The 25,677-nt window shown below is 47.9% G+C and overlaps 1 protein-coding gene and 1 long non-coding RNA gene across 2 annotated transcripts; both read right to left on the minus strand.

Annotated features, from left to right (window-relative positions):
- Nucleotides 1-323: 323 nt before the first annotated feature.
- LOC119938794 lies at nt 324-961 on the minus strand. Its single transcript, XR_005454510.1, has 2 exons — nt 646-961; nt 324-537 (listed from the first exon to the last, which is right to left on the minus strand). It is a non-coding gene; the product is annotated as an uncharacterized LOC119938794 (long non-coding RNA).
- A 748-nt stretch (nt 962-1,709) lies between these two features.
- ADRA2A (adrenoceptor alpha 2A) lies at nt 1,710-3,428 on the minus strand. The gene has a single exon (XM_038758700.1). It carries the CDS (start codon nt 3,082-3,084, stop codon nt 1,735-1,737), a length of 1,350 nt encoding a protein of 449 aa, XP_038614628.1. The 5' UTR covers nt 3,085-3,428; the 3' UTR covers nt 1,710-1,734.
- Between the last annotated feature and the right edge of the window lie 22,249 nt (nt 3,429-25,677).

The following is a 25,677-nucleotide window of genomic DNA, read 5'->3' on the forward strand; positions in this document are numbered from 1 at the left end:
GCCCCTGAAAAGAAATTCTGAGTGGCATTTTTCAAATTAGTCAATGGCACTATCTCCTCTGTACATTTAATTCAGCTCTCAGTTAACAGCTCAGAATCCAATGCTTCCCCCTTCTAGGAGGAATTCATCCTGTATCACCTTGAGTCTTTTTTTAAACAGGACCAGAAAGGACTTACTGTGGCAGAGAAACAGAAAAGACACTGTCATTTCTCTCTGACCTCAACTAAGCCATTGTTCAACGGCTCATATCCCTTTTTTTTTTCAAAAATTCTTCCTGAAGTTTGAAACTTTTGAAAACATGTATAATAGACAGCTAGGCTTAATTGATGTTTATTTCACATTTGGTCTGTAAACTTTTTTTATTTTAAAAAAATCCATTGTCAATAGCAGTGTCTGCTGACTAGGGTGAAACAAAGTGGTCTTTCAGGTCTTGAAAATTCAGTATTGAAAACACTGACGAATAAATGCAGATGTAAACCTAGGTCTCAGGCCTCCACACTGCACTGTTTGACCTTCTGAGTTGATGAACGACACGGTCTGAACAGAGAAAGCAAAGAAAATGACACTTTTGATACCGAAAAGCTCTGTTATCAGTCACTGTACAATCGACAATTTCATCTTGCTGTCTTTTCAAACCCTTTTTACCTTGGAGAGATTGAATCAAGGCGCTTCTCCCACAGAATTTCCACACCTCCGTCTTTAAAAGCAGCGGTTTAAGGTATCCCAGATCCCCTGGGCCCATGACAAGGGTTAGTTAGATTGGCTATATATTCTTCAGGCAGTTGCACCGGGGGAAGGAAGTCCCATATTTAAGTTAGAAATTGAAGATGAATGGAGTGGCATGGGCTAACGGTACAGGGAGTAGCATGGTAGTCCGCAGGATTAATTACTCCTCCCCTGATTCATTATCTTCATATTTACACGTGAAAAGGCAATCGCACGGGGGGGAGGGGGAGTGCAGAGACTCCTCCCCCCCAGGGAAATATCCAGATCAAAATGGACAGTTCCCGGATTCTGTGGAGGCCTGGAGGATTTAAAAACCTGCATTGCAAAACGGTTACTTTGAAAGAAAGGGGTTTTTTTGCACGTGAAGTCCCGCAATCATTAAAATGGCAGAATCCATACCCATTGGTAGGATGTATTTAACCCTGATGTTCACTACCAAAACGGTGCGTATTTACAGTCAAAAAGGGATCAAAACAAGCCAGCCGTGAGCAAAATTCTGTGCTGTGGTGAGAGTGCCATAACCCTACTGACAATGGTTGGGGCTAGGACCTTTTTCTGTGGCTTCAAGGGGCGGGAGGGGGGTCCAAAAGCCGAGTGGTCTCGCCGCCCTGCCCTCTGGGGCCTGCCTCCAAGTGCCATGGGCACACCTCCTCCTTCCAGCGATGGAGCAAAATACCTTCACGAAACAATACTGCGTGAGGAGCACCAGGCCGGGCCCCGGGGGGATAATACTATGTGGGGTGGGGTGGGGGTCGGGAAAGGGGGGGGAAGGGCCAGCTCCCCCGCCCCCCATGCAAAGGTGGCCGAGCCTCGGGTTAGGCTGCAATGGGTCCCGAGTCCTGGGGGGAGTTTGCGCTTTTCGCCTTGCAAAAACGAAGGCATTTTCCGCTCCCGGGCCGGAGGAGGGGAAGCGGTACTGTATCTGGGGATGGATGGCCCTTCGCACGTCCAGGCCGCATCCATCCATCCATCCATCCATCCATCATCCCTCCCGCCGTCCGGGTCCCCTCAGCCGGTCCTCTTGCCGCCCCCCCGGCAGAGGATCCTCTTGAAGGCCCTGCGGAAGTCGTGGTTGAAGATGGTGTAGATGACGGGGTTGAGGGAGCTGTTGCAGTAGCCGAACCAGAAGAAGAACTTGAAGAGGGTCCGCGGGGCGGGGCAGCAGAGGGCGGTGAGGGTGTAGGTGAAGAAGAAGGGGAACCAGCAGGCGACGAACACGCCGATGACGACGGCCAGGACGAAGGTGAAGCGCTTCTCGCGGTTCTGCCGGCCGCGCCAGCGGGACCCCTTGGCGCCGCGCTGGCCGTCGTCGTCGTCGTCGTCGTCGCGGGGAGGGCCTGAGGGGCCCGGGCGGACGCGGCCGGCCTTGGCGGGCCGGCGGGGCGGTGGTGGCGGTGGTGGTGGTGGTGGTGGTGCTGGTGGTGCTGGTTCTGAGGGGGCGGCCCGCCCCGACGACGAGCTGCCGTCGGGGTCCGGCCCGTTGGGCTCCGGTCGGCAGGGGGCGCTCTCGGCGGGCTCCCCGCGCGCCTCCGCGGCGCCGTTGAGCTTGGGCGGCGCCAGGCCGTTGGGGCGCGCGCGCTCCCGAGGCGGCCGGCGGGGGCGGCGCGCGGCGTTGGCGGGCACGCGCGTGCGGCGCTTGGCGATCTGGTAGATGCGCACGTACACCAGGATCATGATGAGGCAGGGGGCGAAGAAGGAGCCGATGCACGACGAGACGACGTACCACTTCTGGTCGTTGATCTCGCAGCGCGGCTCCCCCCGCTCGCCGCCGCCGCCGCCCCCTACACGGCCCTTCTCCTTCTCCAGGGAGATGAGCGGCGGGAAGGAGATGACGGCCGAGATGACCCACACGGTGAGGATGACGGCCTTGATGCGCCGCGGCGTCCGCTTGAGGTTGTACTCGACGGCCCGCGTGACGGACCAGTAGCGGTCCAGGCTGATGGCGCACAGGTGCACGATGCTGGACGTGCAGAACAGCACGTCCAGCGCCAGGTAGATCTCGCACCAGGCCGGCCCGAAGTACCAGTAGCCCATCACCTCGTTGGCCAGGGAGAAGGGGATGACCAGCGCGGCCACCAGGATGTCGGCCGACGCCAGGGACACCAGGAACAGGTTCTGGGGGGCCTTCAGCGCCCGGCTGGTGAGCACGGCGATGATCACCAGCACGTTGCCGAACACGGTCAGCAGCATCAGCAGCCCGGCCAGGCTGACCAGGGTCAGGGTGACCTGCAGGGAGTACGGGGGCGGCCGGGGGGCCCCCGGGGCCGTCCCGTTGGGGGTCCAGTTGCCCCAGTCCGCCCGCAGGGCCCCCATGGGGGGGAGGCCCCCCTCGGCCAGCGGCTGGGCCTGGTGGAACATCAACCCGGGGCCCGCCCTTTACCTGCCTCTTCCTCCTCCTCCTCCTCCTCCTCCGGGCCGGGCAGGGTCTCGCCCCTCTCGCCCCCTCCCGCCTGGCATAGAGCGCCCGGGACCGGCCCGGTCCGCGGCCTCAGTTTCCCCGGGCAGCGCGCGGACGACAACAATCACAGTCTGGCTCGCCCTCCCCGGCTGATCCAAGTTTTATTTCCAAGAGGCGGGGCGCCCGCGGATTGGGAGGGCGGAGGGGGGGTTGGGGGGAGCGATCCGTAGTTCTCAGGAGAAGAGGAAGGAAAAATCAACAATCCCTCGGCCACCTCCGGCCGAGCCCGAGGGGGCAGGGAGAGGGGATGGGCTAGCCCAGGGCGGCCTCTCCGTCAGCCCCCCCCCCCCCCCGGCCTGCTGATCGGAGGCGTCTCCCCCGCAGCCACCCCGATCCTCCGGTGAAGCCGACCCGCAGCCGCACGTGCGCGTGTGTCCCGATTCCGGGCCCCGGGTTTCCAAACTTGCGGCTGGAAGCGGCCCGATGGCCGCTGCACAGTCGCGTCCTTCCCTCGTCGTCCTCCCCACCCAGTGGGCCGGGTCCCTGGCGAGTGGTCCGTCCTGCCGGGGTCTGCTCGGGGGTCCGGGCCTTGTCCGGCCGAGGGTCCCCCCCCCCCCCGGAGTGGGAGCCGAAGCGACCGCCTTTCGTGGCCCCCCTTCACCGTGGACTCGTTTTATAGCCCCGGGATCAAGCCAGCGTTGCCCGGCAGCCGGCGTCAGCCCCCACGTGGGAACCTCGCCCTCCCCCCACCCCTCCGCTACACACACACACAAAACACACACACACACTACACACACAGACACCCCTCCCTTCCGCCTTCCCCCCGCACTCTCTTCTCTTGGCTTCGGCTCCCACCGCCCGGGAAAAGAGCGGGAAGGGGAGGGAGCCCGACGCCCCACCTGTGAGCCCACTGTTGGGTAGGGGCTGTCTCTAGATGTTGCCAACTTGGACTTCCCAAGCGCTTAGTCCAGTGCTCTGCACACAGTAATTGCTCAATAAATACGATTGATTGATTGATTGAGAGCTCATCTCCTCCAGGAGGCCTTCCCAGACTGAGCCCCTTCCCTCCTCTCCCCCTCGTCCCCTTCTCCATCCCCTCTGCACACAGTAAGCGCTCAATAAATACGATTGATCATCATCAGAGCAGCCCACTGTTGGGTAGGGACTGTCTCTATATGTTGCCAATTTGTACTTCCCAAGCGCTTAGTACAGTGCTCTGCACATAGTAAGCGCTCAATAAATACAATTGATGATGATGATGATGATGACTAAGCGCTTGGGAAGTACAAATTGGCAACATATAGAGACCGTCCCTACCCAACAGTGGGCTCACAGTCTAAAAGGGGATTGATGATGATGATCCCCCCCATCTTACCTCCTTCCCCTCCCCACAGCACCTGTATAAATGTATATATGTTCGTACATATTTATTACTCTATTTATTTATTTTACTTGTACATATCTACTCTATTTTATTTTGTTAGTATGTTTGGTTTTGTTCTCTGTCTCCCCCTTTTAGACTGTGAGCCCACTGTTGGGCAGGGACTGTCTCTAGACGTTGCCAGTTTGTGCTTCCCAAGCGCTTAGTCCAGTGCTCTGCACACAGTAAGCGCTCAATCAATACGATCGATTGATTGATTGATTGGGGCAGCTTAGTTGCCTCGCGGGAAAGGCAGAGGGAAGAGGCCGGGCGGGCGGCTGGGCTCCCCGGGGGGCGACGGGCGGGCGGGCCCCCGGCCGGGGGCAGGGCTGAGCTGAGCTGAGCAATAAACTATTTCTATTTATTTTATTTTGTTAATATGTTTGGTTTCGCTCCCTGTCTCCCCCTTCTAGACTGTGAGCCCACTGTTGGGTAGGGGCCATCCCTATATGTTGCCAACTTGGACTTCCCAAGCGCCTAGTACAGTGGTCTGCAATCAATCAATCCATCGTATTTATTGAGCGCTTACTATGTGCAGAGCACTGTACTAAGCGCTTGGGAAGTACAAATTGGCAACACATAGAGACAGTCCCTACCCAACAGCGGGCTCACAGTCTAAAAGGGGGAGACAGAGAACAGAACCAAACGTACCAACAAAATAAAATAAATAGGATAGAAATGTACAAGTGAAATAAATAGAGTAATAAATCTGTACAACCATATATACAGGTGCTGTGGGGAAGGGAAGGAGGTAAGATGGGGGGGTGGAGAGGGGGAGAGGAAGGAAGGGGCTCAGTCTGGGACACAGTAAGCGCTCAATAAATACGATTGATGATTGATTGATTGAGGCAAGGGGAAGCCGGGGTCCGCGGCGGTGCCCGGGGAGGGACACGACGAGAGGAGAAGCCTAATTCGGGTCCGGCCTCTCCCGGGTCCCGGGCCTCCCTCCCGAGCGCCCGGTCGGAGGCTCCGCGCGGCCGCACTGCCCCCTACCGGCCGCGCGGGCGCCTCGCCTCGCCGCGCAGCCCGGCCCCGCTCCGCCACCGCAGCGACCGGCTCCCCGGGACCATCTCCACCCAAAACGTGGCTCCCTCAGACTTATGAGTCTCGCGTGGGACAGGGACTGTACCCGATCTTATTACTCCCCTCCTCAAAAACCTCCAATGGCTACCGATCAATCTACGCATCAGGCAGAAACTCCTCACCCTGGGCTTCAAGGCTGTCCATCACCTCGCCCCCTCCTACCTCACCTCCCTTCTCTCCTTCTACTACCCAGCCCGCACCCTCCGCTCCTCCACCACTAATCTCCTCACCGTACCTCGTTCTCGCCTGTCCCGCCGTCGACCCCCGGCCCACGTCACCCCCCGGGCCTGGAATGCCCTCCCTCTGCCCCTCCGCCAAGCTCGCTCTCTTCCTCCCTTCAAGGCCCTGCTGAGAGCTCACCTCCTCCAGGAGGCCTTCCCAGACTGAGCCCCTTCTTTCCTCTCCCCCTCGTCCCCCTCTCCATCCCCCTGTCTTACCTCCTTCCCTTCCCCACAACACCTGTATATATGTATATATGGTTGTACATATTTATTACTCTATTTATTTATTTATTTATTTTACTTGTACATTTCTATCCTACTTATTTTATTTTGTTGGTATGTTTGGTTCTGTACTCTGTCTCCCCCTTTTAGACTGTGAGCCCACTGTTGGGTAGGGACTGTCTCTATGTGATGCCAATTTGTACTTCCCAAGCGCTTAGTACAGTGCTCTGCACATAGTAAGCGCTCAATAAATACGATTGATTGATTGATTGATTGATTCATTCCATCGTATTTATTGAGCGCTTACTGCGTGCAGAGCACTGTGCTGAGCGCTTGGGAAAGCCCAGTGCACCAAAAAGCAATGACATTCCCGCTCCACAACAAGCTCACAGTCTACAGTCGTATCTACCCTAGCACTTAGCATAATGCTTAGCCCACAGACCCGATCTTTGACGGCGTATAAATGCATTCTTGCCCGCACCTGGGCCCCTCCCGATCTGGGACTCTATAGCCGCTCTGAATCCTGCTATTTTACCCTTACCCAGGAAACTCAAAAATAATACCCCAACCTGTATTTTCCTGTTCCCCATAGTGGAAACGGCGCGGGCTTGGGAGTCAGAGGTCATGGGTTCCAATCCCTGTCCCGCCGCTCACAGTCTTAACCCCCATTTTACAGATGAGGTCACTTTGGGCCCGTCACTTCACTTCTCTGGGCCTCAGTGACCTCATCTGTAAAATGGGGATCGAGACTGTGAGCCCCACGTGCGACAACCTCATCACGTGGCTCAGCGGAAAGAGCCCGGGCTTTGGAGTCAGAGGTCACGGGTTCAAATCCCGGCCCTGCCAATTGTCAGCTGTGTCGCTTTGGGCAAGTCACTTCACTTCTCTGGGCCTCAGTGGCCTCATCTGTAAAATGGGGATCGAGACTGTGAGCCCCACGTGCGACAGCCTCATCACGTGGCTCAGCGGAAAGAGCCCGGGCTTTGGAGTCAGAGGTCACGGGTTCAAATCCCGGCCCTGCCAATTGTCAGCTGTGTCGCTTTGGGCAAGTCACTTCACTTCTCTGGGCCTCAGTGACCTCATCTGTAAAATGGGGATCAAGACTGTGAGCCCCCGCCCCGTGGGACAGACAACCTGATCACTTTGTAACCTTCCCAGCGCTTGGAACAGTGCTTTGCACGTAGTAAGCGCTTAATAAATGCCATCATTATTACTATTATTATTATTATCACCTTGCATTCCCCCCCAGCACTTAGGACAGTGCTTGGCACATAGTAAACGCTTAACAAATGCCATCATCATCATCATCATCGCGTGGCTCGGTGGAAAGAGCCCGGACTTGGGAGTCGGAGGTCGTGGGTTCTAACGCCACCTTCACCACTTGGCAGCCGTGTGGCTTTGGGCAAGTCACTTTATCTGGGCCTCAGTTCCCCCATCTGTAAAACGGGGATTAAGACTATGAGCCCCACGTGGGACAACCTGATTACCCAGTATCTGCCCCACGTGGGGCAACCTGATTACCCTGTATCTGCCCCAGCGCTTAGAACAGTGCTTGGCACATAGTAAGTGCTTCACAAATACCATAGTAATAATAATTGTAATTAGGTTCTGCCCTGCACAGAGGGGTTATTCCTAATCACTCTGAAAGTGTTTAAACCCATCGGAAATATCAACGGACTGAAAGGCACCTTTATGTTACCCACATAAGCTCTTTATTTATAGTAGCTCCATCTTGCCGGTGAATAAACCAGATCGATTTAAGTGGAAGGCGGCAAAGAGTTCCAAAGAGGTAGACGTGGAGGCAGGAAAGTTTTGTATGAGACAGGAACAAGTCACTAGGAAAGGTTCTGACATCGCCTGACCTGGAAATCCTTAAAAACAGGGGAATCGAGAGTATGTAGCATAGCTACATCACTTCCTTGCTGTGACAGGACCTTGGGCGAGTCGCTTAATTTGCTTTGTGCATCAGTTTCCTCACCTGTCAAGTGAGGATAGAATAAATACCTGTTCTCCCTCCCTCAGACTTAAGAGTTTTGTGTGGGACAGGGACTGTTCCCGATCTTATGAATCACTCATTCATTCCATCGTATTGAGCGCTTACTGCGTGCAGAGCACTGTGCTGAGCGCTTGGGAAAGCCCAGTGCACCAAAAAGCAATGACATTCCCGCTCCACAACAAGCTCACAGTCTACAGTCGTATCTACCCTAGCACTTAGCATAATGCTTAGCCCACAGACCCGATCTTTGACGGCGTATAAATGCATTCTTGCCCGCACCTGGGCCCCTCCCGATCTGGGACTCTATAGCCGCTCTGAATCCTGCTATTTTACCCTTACCCAGGAAACTCAAAAATAATACCCCAACATGTATTTTCCTGTTCCAGCAACACTGGGATTTGCCTAGCGTTCTCACAAGGAGGTTTAGATGCCATCATTTTGAGTCCGATTCAGTGCTGCTCTGCTAGTGTCACTGCATAATACAGCTGTGATCGAATTGGCATTCTCATCACATGAGATGGCCAGGGCATTTTCCTCTCGATTAAGTTAGAAAAAACCATCACACTACTAGTTCATACCTAGCAAACTGGGAATCCAGACGTTGCTAAGGTAAGAATGTGGACATCAGACCCTTCGGTGCTAAGAGGTTAACCACCTCAGACCCCAGGAACTTTCCCCTTCTCCTCCTCTTCCTCTGATCAGGGCCCGACCACCAGCTAGTTTCTTGTTAACTCATGGAGAGCCAGTCTCCACCCAGAAAAAAAGTGTGTTCATGCAGAAAGGGCTTCTGAGGTAGGAGCATCTCCTTCCTCTTCATTCTTCCCCACCTCGGTTCCACTCCCTTCCTTCCCTCCCTCCTCCCCTCTTGTCCCTTTCTCCTTCCCTTTATTGGATTTACCTTTGAACAGACACTGTGTCTCCTTCACTGAGCACTGCATCACAGGACCTAGGAACTCAGTCAGCGATGACAGTGGCCATTTGGTGAGTCTGTGTGTCTGACTGGTCAAATCTGCCTTCTCGCTGGACGTTTGGGAATAAAAGGTGATGTCGTTAAAAAAAGAAATGTTCCATGAAGGTATTAGATTAGCAGCCCCTGTATCACAGAGACGAACAGTGTCTCTCAACAGCAGGCCTGGCAGGAGAGTAGACTCCCAGATCACATTTTATTTCACTTCTCCTGTTTATTAATGCTGAACTAAAAGCCCTAGAGGATGAATCTGGGTTTAGAATGCAAACTTGAGCCAGTCCTAATAACATTCCCAGCCAGAGTCCCTGCTAGCAACAGCGTGGAGGTTGGATAAAATCTGCTCAGCTCTCATTTTGCGATTTCTTCCGAAACATTGGCCAAGACTTTTCTATAGCACTGACCACCGTGTTGAGGAAGGAGGCCCCGGCAGGTTCGGGAAGGAACCAGGTTCCTAGATCCCTTTCCTACATGACCCACACATGCTCCCTCCCCACACATCTCCTCTGGTTGGACTCACTGCTTTCAGGGCTCGAAGAGGGTGTAGCATGGGATTGAGAGGGATCAGAGTCTGGTTCATGCACACTGTAAAGAGGTGAGCCGAGCAGGGAAGAACTGAGCATTTTTCCCCCCGACAAGATGAGGGATTTAGCTGAGGAGCAGTGCCAGTGCTGGGGATTTTATAAACCTAGAGATCAAAAGAACACGCAGGCAGGGGGAGGCCTTCTTCGGATAACTATTAGGGAGGCAATTTAACAATCAAAGAAAACAGCTTAAACTAAGCATTCTGTTTGTTCTGGGATTATTGCAGTGATTATGGTATTGCTACCTGTTAGGCAACACAAAGATCAACCGTGGATAGCTCTCTCCTTATAGAAATTGCTTGATTTGAAAGGGGGAGGGGAAAAACAAACATAGTTAATTGTTCGATTGTTTTTCAAGAGCTGGGCTGTCTGGGCTAAGCATACAAACCATCAACTTCCAACCTGCCCCAGGAGAACAAGTCTGATCCGAAAAGCAAACAAACAAACAAAAACCACAAACCCAAACAAGAGCAGGTGAGAACATTCTGTCCCCCAAAAGGGCGTATGCCTCGTGAACAGCTGGAACTGAACACAACTCACCAACCCAGGAACATATGTCACATCCCAGAACTCCTACTCAGCAGAAGGTCGGGGGGAAGTCACCATCAGGAAACCTTAACCTCCAGCAGAATTCCCCAGTTTTCAGCCGCTTCACTGGAACCCTGCCGCTTCTCTCCGTAGACGTGAAGAGTGAAATCACCGACATCCTAAAATTGTCATGACTCCGAGTTCCGTATTTGTGATCCCCCCCCCCCCCCGCAACACGTGCGGTTTCGTTTCTCTTCCGTTACTGATTTCCAGATGGAAATGTGCCTAACTCATTAGACAAGCAAGTCTTTTTATCTAGCTTGAATGCTAACTGCTCAGCCTCTGCCTGAGTGATCAAGCAATCGTATTTATTGAGCCCTTATTGTGTGCAGAGCACACTGTACCGAGCGCTTGGGAGAGTCCACTACAACAGAGTTGGCAGACAAGTTCCCTGCCCACAACGAGCTCACAGTCCAGAGGGGGAGAGAGACGTGAATATAAATGAATACGTTATGGATAGGTACACAAATCCTGTGCGGCCGAGGGAGGGGTAGATAAAGGGTGCAAAGCTAACTGCAAATAGGGGGAGTGGGGTGATTAGGTGGGGTGTTGATGCTTGAGACAGTGCACCTTGTCAGGACTGAATACTTGGACATTAGACAGCAGCGACTGTCCAGACTGTTAGCTCGTTAACAATAATAATAATAATGGCATCTGTTAGCACTTAGTATGTGTGAAGCACTGTTCTAAGCTCTGGGGTGGATACAAGATGATCAGGTTGTCCCACGTGGGGCTCAAAGTCTTAATTCCCATTTTACAGATGAGGAAACAGGCACAGAGAAGTTAAGTGGCTTGTCCAAAGTCACACAGCTGACAAGCGGAGGAGGCGGGATTAGAACCCATGACCTCGTTGTGGGCAGGGAATGTGTCTACCAACTCTCTTAGATGGTTAGAGTGTCCTCTCCCAAACGCTTAGTACAGTGCTCTGCCTCCAGTTAGGAGGGCTCAATAAATTTGATTGACTGATCACTCATCCCACCCAGTCATGGGAGCCCCGCTTCACTGTTGGTCCTAGAGTTTTTCTCCTTCACTCTCTGAGAATATGGGCTCCCAAATCAAAGGAAGAAGAGTACATAAATCCCTTACACTCCAAAGAACGCAATTTCCCCAACACCAGCTAGGGGTAGAGTACTCACAAACAGAATGATTTTTATGACCACGTCCGGGCCATTAATCTCACATGTTATATCCACAAATACAACCAAATCTCTGTCCATTTATGGCAGGCCACTGTGGCTTCTAGATAGAGCAGGTGAGTTAGGGCTACTAGCCTTTTCTTAGCTGTGAAGGAGAGCATCATAATCAATATTAGTGACACACCAGCTAACAGCCATTAATCTAATTAGGTAAAATGAATCCCATTTCACAATGTCCTAGAAACCAACACTGTAGCAACATGCCAGAAAAGTACACACATCCAGATGCATTCTGCTTAGGAGGGCAGACCATTCAGGAATCAGACCCTAGAAACACAGTTTTTCAATCTCACCCATCAATGGAACTCCCTTCAGACTAGGAGAAGCGAAACTAAAAGGCTCAAAATCTCCCTCCTTTGTAAAGCAATGAAGAACTATGCAGTGAATTGGTTTGCTGTCACTTCGGTCAGCCACACTGGTAAACCAAGTTAAATGTAACTGTTAATAAGCATTACCTTCAGACCCCTAAAATCACATGATGATCCAGAGAACACGAACTTGGCTTTAGACCCGGTTTAAGTCAACAGCTGTATTATTTTATAGACTTTATGAAAGCATGTGACCACTTAATAAATCTGGGATCTGGCCATTGCTAAGTAAATTTGACTGTCCCTAGGAAGTTATCAAGATCCTGAGATGACTCCAAGATGGTTTGGCTAATCGTGTCAGAATAGAGGTGTCCTGTTGGACCCACTCCCCCAAATCAATGAGGTAAGCAAGGTTGTGAAGTGAGTCCAGATCCGTGAACTGGAATGGGCAGAAGCAAATCAATAACACCATCACTATTACTACTGCTACCACTATTTTTTTAAGGCTGCAGTAAAAAGCAGCCTCATTCAGTACATCAAGATGGTGAAATGTTGGGAGACAGCTCTGTCAGACAGGCCAGCCTGGTGGACTGCAAGTCAGAACGACATGGCTCTTTTTGAGTGGAAGCATTGACTGTTGTAAGACTCGGAGACAAAACCAAAAACAGCACCGGGCCCTGCAGACGGCAGCCCAGCCCAACTGGGAACAGTTGGGCAATGCTCGGTCAGCCACCCATCCTACTTGATGGGAGATTCCATCTTACTCTGTTTATTCAACTTACATAGTTTACTCATTGTGCCCAGATCTCGTCTATCTCGCCACGGATTCCTTTCCCACATCCTCCCCCTAGCCTGAAACTCCTTCCCCTTCCATACACACCAGACCCACCATTCTCTCCACCTCAAAGCATTGTTCAGGTCACAGCTTCTCCAAAAGACCTTCCCCAATTAAGCCCTTCTCGCTCTCCCTTCTGCGTCATCTATGCACTCAGATCGGTGAACTTTGGCCATTTGATATTTGCCCCACCCCCAGCCCCACAGCACTTATGTACTTCTCTTTAAATTATATGTTATGAATTACATATTTATTCATTTTAATGGCTCTCTCTCCCTCTAGCCCGGAAGCTCGTTAGGGGCAGCGATCGTGTCTGCTAATGCTAATGCAAGTATATGGGTGGCAAGTTGAACCTTTCGAAATGAAATATTTATGTCTATGAAAATGAACTTTCAGTACACTGTTGGGGATGACGAGGTGGGTAAACGCATATATTTCTTCTGATGAATTCATTGAATCTTAAGCCTTACGGATACCCACAAAATTTCAAAAAAGAATCAAGGGTACGAAACTCGGTTGGCAAAAAATATTTTGAAAAAAATAAACCCACCAAGGGGTTGCCTAAGGTGGCCAGCAAATCAGTGGCAGAGACGGGATGCTGATCCTAGACTCCTGATTCTATGGCCAGTGCTTTTCCCACGAGACCTGGCTGCCTTTATTTTCATTATTATTATCTGTGGAATTTGTTAAGTGCTTACTATGGGCCAGGCACTCCACTAAGTGCAGGGGTGGATACAAGCAAATGGGGTTGGACACAGCCCCTATCCCACATGAGGTTCACAATCTTAATCCTCATTTTACAGATGAGGTAACTGAGGCACAGAGAAGCTAAGTGAATTGCCCAAGGTCACACAGTAGACAAGCGGCAAGAGCTGGGGTTAGAACCTGGGTCCTTCTGATTCCCAGACCTGTGCTCTATCCACTAGGCCTGTTCTGAAGGACAGTTGGTTGTGGCCAATCCTGTTGTCCAGCCATTGTCCACTTCTACCAGCCCCCCGTTTTTTGTCACTTTTTAGCTTGGCACCATTGACAGACAGCATGTGAAGTGCTTCCATGAACAGATTGCCACATGAGGCAAGGAAATGGAAAAGGAACAGGTCATGGAAATTTGGGAATTATATTGCCATATGAACTCTCCTTCCAAAAATACAAAGGCAGAGTTTTGATATTAAAGATACATTAGTTAGCCTGATGAGGCTTTTCTTTTCCTCCCCCAAACCTAATGCTCCTGTTTATATTTTGAAATCAGTGACAACAACAAATTTTATGACCTAGTTAAAACATCTCCCTGAGGTGTCTGTCAGGCACATTTTGCCTGAGAGGAAAACCAGAAAATGAAACTAATGGAGAACAAAAGACCCAGACTCAGAAGCTTAAGACCCACTGGGAGCCTGGCCTGACATGACATCGAGTTCCCAGCCCAGAGCAGGCAATCTATCACAGCGTCGAGGACCACAACTGGTTCCCTCATCTGCTCCCTCATCCACTTTGGTGTTAGCCAGCCAGTAATCTGAGCTTCCAAAGGGGTTTGGTCCCCCAAAGGGTCTGTCCCTGAGCTTTTTACTTCAAGCTGTAGTTCTGCTGCTCCACTCAGAAACCAGTGTTCTGAATTTGGGTGCAGAATCTGGCCTTCTCTGCTGGGAAGTTAGGCTTCCAGTAGATGTACTTGTACTTCCCAAGCACTCCAACTTGTACTTCCCAAGCGTTTAGTACAGTGCTCTGCACACAGTAAGCACTCAATAAATACGATTGAATGAATGAATGAATGTAAACTCCTTGAGGGCAAGGACCATGCCCCCTATTTCCACTGTGTGCTCCCAGGTACCTGGTACAGGGCTCTCTGTACAGAGAAAACCCTCGATAAATACTGATAACTGACTGATTTTCTTCCTTCTTCCTCCCAATAGGCTGACTTCAGAAATATTTTCTGCTGTATATGAGGTTTTCCTTGCCTCTTCCAGCTGGGTTCGTGTGTGTGGGGACAGAAGTTGTCCTTTCTCCTAGCCTTGATTCCATGACATCCCAACAGTACCATAATTGTAGGGCTGGCTTCTTTATTTAAGGTTTTGACAACAAACCTTTCATTTGTAAAGCAGTCGTTTCAAGTGAAATGCAAGTAGATAATAATAGTAACAATAATATTTGTTAAACTCTTTCTATGTGGTAAGCATAGGTTAGATGCAATATAAGCCGGTCAAACACAGTTCCTGCCCGCTATGGGGCTCAAAGTCTAAGGAGGATATCTAGCAGGTATTTAATCCTGCGTTTACAGATGAGGAAACCGAGGCCCAGTGAAGTTAAGTGACTCACCCAAGGTGATACAACAGGTGTGCTGCAGAGCTGTGATTAGACCTCAGAACCTCTTATTCCAAGGCTCATGCTCTTTCAACTAGGACCCGATGCTTCTCATTAGGTAGCTGTTGGGGTACCCAGCTCTATATGAGTGCTCAGTATTACTTCCAGTTTACAACATAACCAGCCATCTTCCTGAAAATAATACCATGATAAAAAGGATGACTTTTCCTTAAGAGGAGAAAGGAAAATTGAAAAAAGCAAAGACAGGTCAGTGCTATCCAACAGGTGATTAGGATTTTGACAGCAAACCTATCTTTTGAAAGGTAGTCATTTCACGTGACAAGGAAATAGCTGTTGGGTAACTCTGTATTAAACCCAGGACTTGAAGAAACCAGTTCAAATTTTTCAATGGATCCAGTGTCCTTTGGGATGGTGTTCATGAGCTTTGAAGGGTATGGGGACTTGTACTTACCAAGCGCTTAGTACAGTGCTCTGCACACAGTAAGCGCTCAATAAATATGATTGAATGAATGAATGAATGAATGAATGGGGGTGGGTGTTTAGCTGATGCTCTGTAGATGCCCGACAAGCATGGATATGTGGAATAATCTGATAGAACATTAATTCTGGTTTCCCCAGGGGGGGCGAGGAACAGCAGCAAGGAGTTACACAACCTTTTCCAGGTGACCTAAGCTTATTTGTCATCTCCCTCTGTGTCTGGCTGAGCAACTTGTCCACTGACATCTCATCTCCTGGAGCCTGAGACTCATGCTCTGAAGGGAGACATAGTTCTCCACTCTATTCTTGCCTGTCATGCTTTAAAAGGCAAAAGTAAGGTTCAAACATATGGTTTTGATTAGATTCCTAATCAAATCTTTTGGACCAGGAGACTGGCATTAATCAATAGAATCCTCATTTTTCAAGACCAGCAAACAAGTATTTCAGTGTGGGTAATACCAAAGAAAAGGTCAAATTGAAAATTATCTTGGTGACTGGAAGGGACCCTGAGCAGAGAAACAGCTTTTCAGGCTATGTTAATATCTCATGTCACTGGCTGAGGGCTGTCCTTTGAAATTCTGGTGGAATAGTTTGTGGGTGGGGTTTCTTAGTTGGCATTTGTCATAGTGAGGCTTCCCTCAATTCTGGAACGATTCAGTATCCCCTAAAGTGCACTTATGAGGTTTTCTTCCTGTCACAATTTAGCAATGTCTACCTATTCTATCGAATAGTACTCTCCCAAGGGCTTGGTACTGTGCTTTGAACACAGGGAATGCAGGATAAATGTCATTAAGAAATGGGTCAAATTGTTAGCATTTTGGTGGGTAAAGAAGGAACTGAGACCTACTGGGTAGTGGGGGATGGCGGGCTCAATCAATCAGTGATATCGAGCGCTTACTATGTGCAGAGTGCCGTACTGAGTGCTTGGGAGAGCTCCATATGATAGTATTTCCGGCCTGCAACGAGCTTACAACAGGGGGTTCTGGAAGGGATCACTCTGGTCATCATCCCCATCTCACCTCGAGAATGCTCCGGCTCCCAGGATCGTGGGGGCAACGGTGTCAATTAGCTTGTGTCGACCCCCTGGCCCGGAATGCCCTCCCTCCACACATCCGCCAAACTAGCTCTCTTTCTCCCTTCAAAGCCCTACTGAGAGCTCACCTCCTCCAAGAGGCCTTCCCAGACTGAGCCCCCTTTTTCCTCTCCTCCTCCCCATCCCCCCGCCCTACCTCCTTCCCCTCCCCAAAGCACCTGTATATATGTTTGTAGATTTATTACTCTATTTTACTTGTACATATTTACTATTCTATTTTGTTAATGATGTGCATTTAGCTTTAATTCTATCAGTTCTGACGACTTGACACCTGTCCACATGTTTTGTTTTGTTGTCTGTCTCCCCCTTCTAGACTGTGAGCCCAGTGTTGGGTACTGACCATCTCTGTTGCCAATTTGCACTTCCCAAGCGCTTAGTACAGTGCTCTGCACACAGTAAGCACTCAATAAATACAATTGAATGAATGAATAAGCATCAGTCCCACGATGGGTTGGTTGCATTTTGCCCTTTGAAATGTTATTCAGGTGAACCTATGCAAGATGATATGACAAATGGGTGTTTTTTAATGACTACTGTTTGATCAGCCCATTGTTTAAATTGCTAGGGCATCCAATCTTCTCAGCAGGGGCTGGGACCGAGGAAGAGGGTGGTGGACTTTCTGTGGCGAAGGGGCACAGGAAGGGGCTCACGGGTGGGGAGCAGACCGAGGATGGAAGCTTGTGTGCTTTCCTTTGAAATCAAAGCGTGTGTGGGTAAACCTGGAGCTGCCCCCCACTGCAGGGGCAGGGGGTACCCCAGTTTGGGCCGCCACAGCCAGGGCTCTCCCAGCTGGTCACTGAGATCTGCCTCTGCCACCGCTACCACTGCCAGTCTGCTTGGGTGACAAGAAACGCATGCATGCATGACGTTTCCATCACTGGAACAAGGGAGAGACAGGCTGCTCTGGCAGGAGTTGGCAGGGGATTAATCTCCCCACTCAACAGCCTGGGGTCTGGAGGAGGGAAGACTTTTTCCGTTCCCTCAAATCAGGAAAGTAGCACAAACTGAAATGGCTCTGTCTCAGCTCCTCGGAAGGGTTCGTGCTGCCTGAGGTTCATCCCCCATTTGTCCCCAATTATTATATAATAATAAAAATTGCAGTATTTAATAATAATAATGGTATTTGTTAAGTGCTTACTATGTGCCAAGCACTGTTCTAAGTACTGGATAATCAGGTTGCCCATGTCAGGCTCACAGTCTTAATCTCCATTTTACAGATGAGGTTGAGGCACAGAGAAGTTAATGATTTCTCCAAGGTCACACAGCAGACAAGTGGCGGAGCTGGGATTAGAACCCAGGTCCTTCTGATTCCCAGGCCCATGCTCTGTCCACTAGGCCATGCTGCTTCCTTCCAGACCCCAGACTCTCTGGTTCCGGCCCCAGGGGCAGAAGAGATGAAATGAGAACACTTGTGTTTGTTTTCTTTTTATTTAGAAAACAAAAACAAAAACAAAATAAATTCCCCTCAGCCAACAGCGGTCCAAGAGAGGGGAAACCTCCTAACTGCGGAGTGTTGTGGCCACTGCCCAGGCCAGTGAGGCCTCACATGAAAGGCAGGCACCAGGTCGGCATCAGATTGTTATATGACTGGCAGGGGGAGGTGGTGCCATGTCAGATCGTAGTTCAGCCTTGGGATCAGTAGAATTGATAGGACACCCGGACAAATTTGTAAACCAAACAATGCTTCATATGAAAATTGCACCTCTATCGCAGACCTCAAAAGGATGGCTGTCACCAAATTTTGCTACTTAGGCAGTGCACTGTATGAAGATGTACAGATAGATAGAGAAGTGGAAAACCAGAGCAAATACATTAGCATGGCTTTTGTGAAATTCACAGGGAATGGCAATAACAGAGCAACAAATACCACATAAAACTAAGTCTGAAAGACCTGGTAGTAATCAATCCCCTTGACTGAAGAAGGTCCTAAAGGGAAGAAAATATGCCTTATTTTCTTTTAAAACCCTCTCCATACCTAGTTCTGGACTTTGAATGTAGTGGCTGCTGAATAAACATTGCTGACATTTTAGAAAGACATATAGATAGAAATTCATTTGGGCAAGAAAATAGCAAAAGGAAAACTGATTCTGGAAAAGAGCCTTTTTGTCCGCCAAAAAAAATCAAGCTGCAAGGAGTTGAACAGCGTCTCTGAAGTGGTAATTTTTTTTTTTCACTGGAGGAAAATGTCTTGGCTGAGAAAGAGGAGCTAATCCTGTAAATAACAGCTGGGTGAAAAGTCGCTTGAATTAATAACCAATGTAAAATTAGCAGCTTACCAGAAAAGGTTTCATGCTAGATGAGAAAAACAGTGGGGAGAGATGATGCTCCAAGAGAAAAAAAACTGCCAGGAGCTGCATGCCATATTCTGACGGTGACTTTGAAGAAAGATCTGCCTTGCCCAATGGCTACGAGTGATCTGCAAAATGACCTCAACAATAGTTCCCCAAAATTGTAGAGCATTTGCATGCTATACCATTTTATCCTTACAAAATTCCGGTGAGGTAGGAAGACATTCTCTCCATTTACAGATGGAGAAACTGAGGTCAAAGTGGTTAAGTTACTTCCCTAATTTCACAGAGCAAGTCAAGGGCAGAGCTGGAACTATAACTTAGGCCACCAGACTCCCTAGTCTATACTCTTTCCTACAGATCATCTGCCTCAATCCCTCTGGAACAAGCACAAGCACGTGATCAAGATGTCCAAGGAATCATGTTAACTGGCACCAACCCAGTCAGCATTATTAATAAACGATTCCTGAGAGCTCGTTTTTAATCCTGGGGACCCTAAAGCCCCCAGATTAATTTTAAGGAATTCCAGAGTAAGGTTTGGTACCAAAGGCCAGCATTGTCATTATCCTCCAGGGCCTGAAAGCTGATTTTCAGCACCAAATCTCTCCTCTCTTTTACGGACACAATCTATCCTGGCTAATGAGACACTCCAAGGCATTCTTGTCACTTCCAAGCATGTATATTTCTGAAAATGTTGTTTCTGCCTCCTATGTACACTTAGGCTTTTGTATTTATGCTTTCTATTTTTTTTCCAGGGATATTTGCACCCGCCCTATCTCTCTCAGATTGAAAACTCCTCAAAAACATACTGTCTTCTCCTCTCTTTAAAATGTTCCTTCTCATTTCGCTACATCATTATTATGACCATGTGTACTTATTGAAAGCCTACTCTACACAAAGCACTATAATAGATGCTTGGAAGAATACAATAAAATAGAAGGCATAGTCCCCTTATGATGGGATTGTTCAGAATTCAACATTTAATGCTAAACTTTGCCTGTAGAAGGTGCTCAATATATACCTCGATTAACTGAGAACAACTCTTAAGGATCCACTCTGTGGGAGCTACTGGTGATAGTGATATAATTTGGCCCAGTGCTTGGGAATACACTTCTAGACTGTGAGCCTGTTGTTGGGTAGAGATTGTCTCTATTTGTTGCTGAATTGTACTTTCCAAGCGCTTAGTACAGTGCTCTGCACATTGTAAGCACTCAATAAATACTATTGAATGAATGAATACACTAACCGACCAATCCTTAATCACCACTGCTCAGAAGCCTAGCAAATGAATGGCCCCAGGTGGATTGGAGTCTCAGACGATCCAAAAGAGCTGGCCTACCACCAATAGCAGCCAGCTGTCAGTGAGCAGAAATTAGTCTGGGCTTTCAGGAGGTGCCTGCTGAAGGTTTAAGAAGATTGGTGGACTCACCTGTCTCATTCAGAGCTTCAATCATACACCTGAATCAGGTCCCTGGTGCCACTGGCCATCGAGTCAAACTTTGGAAACGCTTTTCTAAAGTGTTCCACACTAGGAAGGATAATACCTTCTTGGACCTGGGTTCTAATCCTGGCTCTGCCACATGTCTGCTGTGAGACCTCGGGCCACTCACTTAGCTTCTCTGTGCCTCCGATGCCTCATCTGTAAAATGGGAATAAGAATGTGAGCTCTATGTGGGACAGGGATTGTGCCCAACCTGATTAACTTGTATCTACCCTAGCATGTAGAACAGTGCTTGGCACATAGTAAGTGCTTAACAAGTATCTTTATTATTATTGGCCCGAGGGCATGGTAGCCCGCTTCATTCTAATTAACGTTGTTTGAGTGTTGCCAATTTTCTCTGCCAAGAAATAGAAAGCTGTCATGAGCGGCAGCACCGGAATCAGAGATGGTTATGCAGGTGCATGGGTGTGGTCAGTCTTTGAAGTAAGGTCAAAGGAAATTCCTAAATTACAGGCTTTCCAGAGTGCATTGCCTCATGATAATTTAATGCAGACAAAGCATTAAATAGCATTGAATTTATTACTTCACCATCTAGTGGCTGAAGCAAAATAATGCTAGAAAAATCTATCACATATACCCATTATTGATGGGAAAAGGTGATAAGCATTCCTATCTTGAGCTAAATTTGGGAGAAAAAACACTTTTACATCACATACATATTTCTCCCCAAAATGAAAGCCAGGCTCAAAAATGAGATTGGTTTGATTTATATCCCCAGCAGAATGGACCAGATTCTAGATGATTAACTTTTAGGGAAATGTCTGTTTAAAGGGTACTGAAATAAATGTGGCACAGAAGGCAACTTTAGATGTAGCACGGACCATTCATTTGAGATGCTAATATCATTTACCTGCATGAGAAAACGGCACCATACCCAAATGAATTTTCCAGGAGAAATTTCCACTTCAGCCATGATCCTACTGTACTGTACCGCTACTGTAATAACACCAGCAACTCTGTTCTAGAACGAGAAACCAGGCAGCCCACAGAGGCAGAGGTGAGGCAGACTTAGCTGCAACTCTCCTTTTCCTTCTGGTTCTGTTTTTTTCAAAGGTCAGACCCAATCTAATAAAAAGCATTGATCATATCAGCCTCCTTGCTGACCTTCCTGCCTCCTGTTTCTCCCCACTTCAGTTCATTCTTCACTCTGCTGCCCAGATCACTTTTCCTAAACTGTTCAAGCCAAGTTTCCCCACTCCTCAAGAACCTCCATTAGTTGCCCATCCACCTCTGCATCAAACAGAAACTCCTTACCCTCAGCTTTAAAACATCCAGTCACCTTGCCTCTTCCTACCTCACCTTGTTACTCTTCCTAAAACCATGCCAACACACTTCAATCCTCTAACGCCAAGTTTCTTCCTGAACCTTGAGCTCATCTACCTCACCATTGACCTCTCACCCATGTCCTGCCTCTGGCCTGGAATGCCCTCCCTTTTCAAATCTGACAGGCAATTACTCTCCCACCTTCAAAGCCTTATTGAAGGCACATCTCCTCCAAGAGGCCTTCCCCGACTAAGCCCTTTCCTCTTCTCCCACTTATGTCCCCTTGACTTTCTCCCTGTATTCATCCCTCCTCCCAGCCCACAGCACTAATGTACATATCTGTAAATTTATATATTTAAATTAATGTCTGTCTCCCCCTCTAGACTCTAAGCTTATTGTGAGCAAGGAATGTGTCTGTTATATTGTACTCTCCCAAGTGCCTAGTACAGTGCTCTGCACACAGTAAGCACTCAATCAATATGATTGCCTGACTTGAAGACACTACCAAGAAAGGAGAAGTGTAGAAGCTGATTTCAAGAATTGAAAGTCGATGGGATCCAAGGCACAGGTAGAGAGAAGGATTAGCTTTCAAAAGTAAGTGGAAGATCTTCCTCTGTGACATAGTTGGAAACAAGGAAAATGTGTAGATGGTAGCAAGAAACTGATATGTATTTCCCAAGTGCTTAGTACAGTGTTCGGCACACAGTAAGCGCTCAATAAATATGATTGAATGAATGAATGAATGAGAAGGGTAAAAGTGTACTGGAGATTGTTCATATTTGCTGGCCTCTAATGCAGTCTGCCTGTTGGGTTATTCTAATCCTTATCCAACACTTATATTTGGGAAGGAAATGGGGAGGGGCAGGGTGGACTCTGCCCACCCCTGAGGCAATTGAAAGGAGCAGCACAATCACGGGGACCTTTGGGCAGCATCTGTCAAACAGATTCAAACAGAAAGGGGGAAACAAGCATTTAATCTTACAGTCACAAAATGCCTGTTGGTACAACCTCAACCTTATATATTTCATTCCTTTCATGCCTAATCACAACAAAAAGGACTGGAAGCAGATCTCCCCCATCAGTAGGTAGCTAATGAAGCAGATTTCATTAGGACCATTAAGAAGCATGGAGTTGGCAAATATGCTTTAAACTGATGTTAGGATTACCTCTTCCAGATTCAGTTAGTGCCTTACTGGTCTCCCACTCATGAGATTCCAGTTCGCTGAGACCCTGGTGGAAATTAGGAGAACCAGTGTTGGCTAGTGGAAAGGGCATGGGCCTGGGGGTCAGAGGAACTGGGTTCTAATCCCAGCTCTGCCATTTGTCTGTGTGACTCTGGGCAAGTCATTTAACTTCTCTGTCCCTATTACCTCAACTACAAAATGGGGATTAAGACTGCAAATGCTATGTAGGACATGGGGTTCCTCTGTTCCACCTGATTACCTTGTAATTACCTCAATGCTTAGTACAGTGCCTGGCACAGTAAGCGCTTAACAAATGCCATTTTTAAAAGAAGTAATTCTAATGGCAGATGAAGAAAACTTCACAGTCAGCTCAGTCTTAACAGTGCTAAAACTAGCCAGCTGCCATTTAAACTTTTTATAAATCGATTAGTACAGGGGAAGTAATGAGCTCAGGTGAAAAAAAAACATTTTTGCTATGGCTGTTTCTTTTTTATGCATAGGAGCTTGTGAGTGGGCTGCTCAGCACTACTATAATAATTAATAATAATAATTTTGGTATTTGTTAAGTGCTATGTGACAAGCACTGTTCTAAGTGCTGGGGGAGATACAAGGTAATCAGGTTGTCCCACATGGGGCTCACAGTCTTAATCCCCATTTTACAGACGAGGTACCTGAGGCCCAGAGAAGTTAAGTGCCTTGCCCAAAGTCACACAGCTGATTAGTGGCGGAGCTAGGATTAGAACCCATGACCTGACTCCCAAGCCATGCTGCTTTTCTTCTATCAAGTAGCCCATTTTCCTGGACTCCAGGAACACTCTTTCAGTGGCGTGGGAGGGCAAGGCTGAGCACTTGGAAATCTTATATACATATTTTTTCATTTGTTAAGCACTTATTATGTGCCAGGCCTGTACGAAGCACTGGGATAGATACAAACTAATCAGGTTGAACACAGTCCTTGGTGAGGTAAGGTGAGGTAACTAAGGCACAGAAGAGTGATGTGATTTGCCCAAGGTCATACAGCAGACAAATGAGAGAGTTGGGATTAGAACCCAGGTCCTTCTGACTCCCAGGCCTGTGGTCTATCTATTGGGCCATACTGCTTCTCAAGCTCACGCTGTAACCTGATGCCATGGTTCTCAAGGAGTGGTCATGCAGAAATTGAGGTCATTGATCCCACAACATTGTGGGGCCCTTCTTCCACTTTAAAAACTCCCTGTGGGCAGGAATCAAGTCTAAACAACTAACTCTACTGTATCATACTTTCCCAAGCGTTTAGTCCAACGCTCTGCACACCGTATGCATCTAATAAATAACATTGAATGGTTGAGGGCTGCCACCCCTGAAAGAACCTGGGGGGGGGGGGGGGGGGGGACATTAGTGAAACCGGTCTAGCTTCTCTAGTGGAAATACCTTGTTTTAGATGAAAACAAATTAAAAATAAAACGCTTATAGTTTTTTTTAAATGGTATTTAAGTGCTTACTATGTGTCAAGCACTGTTAAGTGCTGGGTTAGACACAGACCACAAGTTAATCAGGTTGGACACACTCCCCGTTTCACATAAGACTCAGTTTAAGTAGGAGGGAGAACAGGTATAGAATCCCCATTTTGCACTTGAGGTACTCAAGTGGACTCATCAAGCAATCTCTGGATATTTGAATATTTAAGGAAAACTTCATCTCCTTTAAAAATAATACCTGAAAGAAACACCTCAACCTGCTGAAAAACATTGCTACTTTGAACTCCTTTGGTAATCTGCACCTCCTTGGCCTTTTTATGTTTCAGCTCTTCACAGCACGGTTTCAATCAACCTATCCTATTTTGTTTGCACGCCTAATGACGTTTCTTACCTTCCTACTCTCCTAGACAATTCTGTACCTCACCTTTTCTTCCTAAGCAGACTTTTCCACTAATTCCCTAACCCTGGAAAAAAGCCCAACATTTTATAAGATTCATTTTTTCTTTAGGTTTCTGATTTTTTCTTCCTCCTCCCTTCCTATTCCTGGAATTCTGACTTCTGAAAGAGTAAAACAGAATATATTCAAGGCTTGCTTCACCACTACTTATGTAGGTGTGATGAGAAAGTAAGTGCCTGTCATGCTATTTATGTTGTAGCATTTTCCTTATGGACATTTATCACTTTCTAAACACGTCCGAAAAATTAGGAGCATTCAATGACAAGTGTGTTCCCGTTCTAGCTGACCGATAGTACATGATTCAAGATGTGCTTTGCTCTGACAATGTTAAAGGAAAGCAAAAGTTTACTAACATTTTGGGGTTTTATATACAGTAAACATGTACAATTTAAGCAACTCTTTGTAGCTGAAGCAGTTACTTCCATGCAGTTTCAGAAAGAAATGTCCTGGTCAGTATGCATTTTTTTTCCTTCTGTATATTTAAAAAAAGTCTTCGGTGAATCAAATGATACTGAAAAGTCAATTCCCTCGATTCCACAATAACTGCAAATGGTTTGTGTGACACTGATGACATGCAAAAATTGGTTTTACATCCAGCTTCAGTTAGACTTAGCACTAGAAAACTTTCAAAAGACTCAGTGGCAGCGCATTTACAAATATACTATTTATAATGTATGCATTGATACAGAATGACATAAAAAAGGCAAGGCATTCTTTTATAGACATAACAATTAACAGTACAATAATTCAGATTAAAAGTACATTTTTTGTAGACTGTTTACATTTTGTTTAGCTTTTAACCACACATCAATGTGGTAGAGTTATTTTCCACAGCAAAAGTCCTGTGTAGTCCTGGTTAAGACCTAAGCATCAGAAGAAACATGACCTTTGATTGAATAAAAACAAAACAAAAATTGTTAGATACTGTTTGCAGATACTATCATGATTGGAGTTGTCCTAACTGTGCCTTGTAAGTTTGTGTGTTGTGCAAATTACTGCCAACTGCACATCTAACTAAAAGCAAGTTCTGACATGCAGATTAAAGACATAACTGAGGTGTGCACTACAGACTGTATGAGGGTACTCTGCTGCATTCCGAT

The sequence above is a fragment of the Tachyglossus aculeatus genome, chromosome 16 (genome assembly GCF_015852505.1).
Source record: "Tachyglossus aculeatus isolate mTacAcu1 chromosome 16, mTacAcu1.pri, whole genome shotgun sequence".
In the NCBI taxonomy this organism is placed as follows: domain Eukaryota; kingdom Metazoa; phylum Chordata; class Mammalia; order Monotremata; family Tachyglossidae; genus Tachyglossus; species Tachyglossus aculeatus.